At 40.8% G+C, this 2,840-nt stretch overlaps 1 protein-coding gene across 4 annotated transcripts in view; it reads left to right on the top strand.

Annotated features, from left to right (window-relative positions):
- The first annotated feature begins 1,304 nt into the window (after nt 1–1,304).
- LOC109951523 (potassium voltage-gated channel subfamily H member 7-like) overlaps nt 1,305–2,840 on the top strand; it is a 170,261-nt gene continuing 168,725 nt past the window's right edge. For all 4 annotated transcript variants that reach the window (XM_020586085.1, XM_020586084.1, XM_020586083.1 and 1 more), the window contains exon 1: nt 1,305–1,463. In XM_020586085.1, the coding sequence (XP_020441741.1) occupies nt 1,388–1,463 (76 nt within the window). In that variant the 5' untranslated portion in view covers nt 1,305–1,387. The remainder of the gene's footprint in view (nt 1,464–2,840) is intronic.

Genomic DNA, 2,840 nt, shown 5'->3' with positions numbered 1-2,840 from the left:
TGACGTCCACTGTCATCTCCACTGTTTTGAGCATGTTCAGCTCCAGGTTGTTGTGGCTACACCACAGGACCAGCTGCTCAACCTCCAGTCTGTAGGCTGACTTGTCATTGTCTCGGATGAGACCAGTGACCGTTGTGTCATCTGCAAACTTTAGGAGCTTGGCAGAGGGGTCCTTTGAGATGCAGTCGTTGGTGTAGAGTGAAAACAGTAGTCGGCTGTGCCGTGTGTTCTGCTGCAGTGTCTTTGAGCAGGGTATCAAGCTCTTCTCACTCTGTATTAAGCCGCTTAAAAAATGCCTTAACTCCACTGATCCCACCAGTTGGAGGGAAAGTTCAGCGGCTCATCAGCACCATGGTCAGTGCCTCATGGTGCAGCAGCGGGTGTCGTTTTACTCCGAGGCCTGTCTCATTTGTGGAAAATCAAATGGCTATTTGAGGCCACAGAAAACACTTAAAACACGGCCGTTAATCGTGGCCAAGAGGTGCTGTCTCTATTATGAGAAACGTGATACAACTGCGTGCGCTGCCCTGACGTCACCACTTTCTTGCACGGTTAGGCTCGTGACTTAGAAAAAGTCACAGGTGTGGCAAAAGTAAACACTCATTTGTGTAAAAAGATTTTTTTTTTTTTTTACTCTTCGTTGTAATTTGTTGCTTTTTTGTTAAATTGAGCTGCTGCATTTTTAAAGTCGAAGTAATGTCAGTAATTCCACTTGAGGATTCTTGTTTCTTGTGTTTCAGAAGGGGAACCTGAGCGCATTGAGGTTAGCACTCGTTAGGCTACCTTAATTTATGTGGCAGAGATACGATGAACAGAGGGAAATATTTTTGTTCCAATAATTCAGCTTAGGTCTGATAATAGAGAGTGGAGGGTGACTTTCTGCCGTTAACTCTGACCCCGCTCACGAAGGCGAACAGAATAGTAAGTTATCCTCGCTGTAACGCGTTACAGTAGCCAGTTACCAGTCAGTCCTGCCTCTATCTCTCCATCCTGCTTTGTCTATGCATCCATGTGGGTTTTCCCTTCGCACTGACGGTGTTGCGCCTCTCTGCGATTGGCCTCACAGACCATCAGTCTTCACAACAATAGAACCCCCGCGCGTACACACGCACGGTCACGCACAAATGCGCACAGAGCTTTCGATGAGCGACGGTGAAATGTTGGTTAAACTGCGGTTTACCGACTCCTTTCTTCCCAGTTTCACATCGGCGAGGAGCGCGGGGATTCCTCTGCGCTGCGCTCAACCGGCGTCGGAGTTGAAATAAGGGAAACACGGGAGCTCGGGGAAAAAAATAAAGCTAGAACCTGACGGAAGGCGTTTTAGGGGACCGGCTTTCTCTTTATTGGTCAGCCAAAGATATTGTATCATCATTTTTTGAGTGGAACCATGCCTGTCCGGAGGGGTCATGTTGCGCCACAAAACACATATTTGGGAGTAATTATTCGTAAATTCGAAGGGCAAAGTAAGTAGCTTTCCTGGTGTCCAATGCTGTGTGGGTGCGTTGTGTTGTGCTGCCTGCCTTTTGTGTCTGTCCTGCCTCATCTTGACAACAATTATTTAGTCGTCAGGAAATCGCCTAACAGGCCTTCTTTTATAACAACAAGGCTTGTGATTCAGATAGGCTGCAATGCACTTATTCAGTTTTTCTGTAATTTTGATAAACTGTAGGTGAGAGCTCCAGCAAGCACCTGGTTTGTTTTTATAGCACTGTAGTGCTGGGGTACTTCTTGTACACTGGAGGCCTTTTGAATCAAGAAGCTGTACCATAGGTCTGAGAAAGCCTCCTAAATTCACATTCTGTTATTGTAACTAAAATGTCAAACCGAACGCTATGCCTATCATAGAAAGTGCAACATTCAGACTTTTATGATCACATACAGTACTTTATTGAACAAGTACCAGTGGTGGAAGAAGTACTCAGATTGTTTACTTAACCTTATTCTGAAAAGTAACTAGTAAAGTTATCAAATAAATGTAGTGAGTACAAAGTATAATATTTTTCTCTGAAGCGTAGTGAAGTTGAAGTAGCAGAAAATTTAAATACTCAAAGTACAGATATGTCATAATTGTACTTGAGTACAGTAGTTAAGTAAATTTATTTTGCTACTTTTTCAACTCTGACATGTACAATGCAGTCCAACTGCTCGTGAAGTTTCATTTTTTAATTCCCCTAAATGATGGATGTAACAGGGAATACTCTCATGTAAAAATCATTACCCAAGCCTAACTGTATTAATATTTTTGAGAATCTTTTTTTCATATTGTTTCATATTCCTGTTAATGTACTAATTGACATTAGTGGAAGAAGTACTGAGTTTAAATAAAAGTAGCAATTCTACAGTATAAAAATACCCCATTACAAGTAAAGTCCTGCATTCAAAATGCTACAGAAGTAAAGTTACAAAAGCATTAACATCAAAATATGCTTAAAGTACCAAAAGTAAAAGTAGTCATTATAAAGAAGAGCACATTTATATTGGATTATAACTACTGATGCATTTTTTGTTCCTCACTGAAGTGTTGCAGCTGGCAAAGGTGGAGCTCATTTTAACTGCCTTTTATATACTTATAATTTGAAGTAGTGCTGGGTAGCTTGTGAATTTCCCACTAGGGATCACTAAAGTCTCATCATTATACTGTGTTTTGTGTAGTTAATCTGACTCTTCAAAGTAGTGGTAGTAGTGGATAAAAATGTACAATATGTGCTTCTAAAGTCAAAGTATTGAGTAGCAGAAAATGAAAATACATTACCTTATTAAAAATACCTTATGTTTAGCACTTTTAATGTACTTGGTTGCTAATTACTGTATATGCAGATACTGTATATGCATATATTTAT

This window comes from Monopterus albus, unplaced genomic scaffold (assembly GCF_001952655.1).
Source record: "Monopterus albus unplaced genomic scaffold, M_albus_1.0 scaffold394.1, whole genome shotgun sequence".
Classification (NCBI taxonomy): Eukaryota; Metazoa; Chordata; class Actinopteri; order Synbranchiformes; family Synbranchidae; genus Monopterus; species Monopterus albus.
The sequence above is the reverse complement of the archived record's forward strand: the minus strand, read 5'-3'. Positions and strand labels throughout refer to the sequence as shown.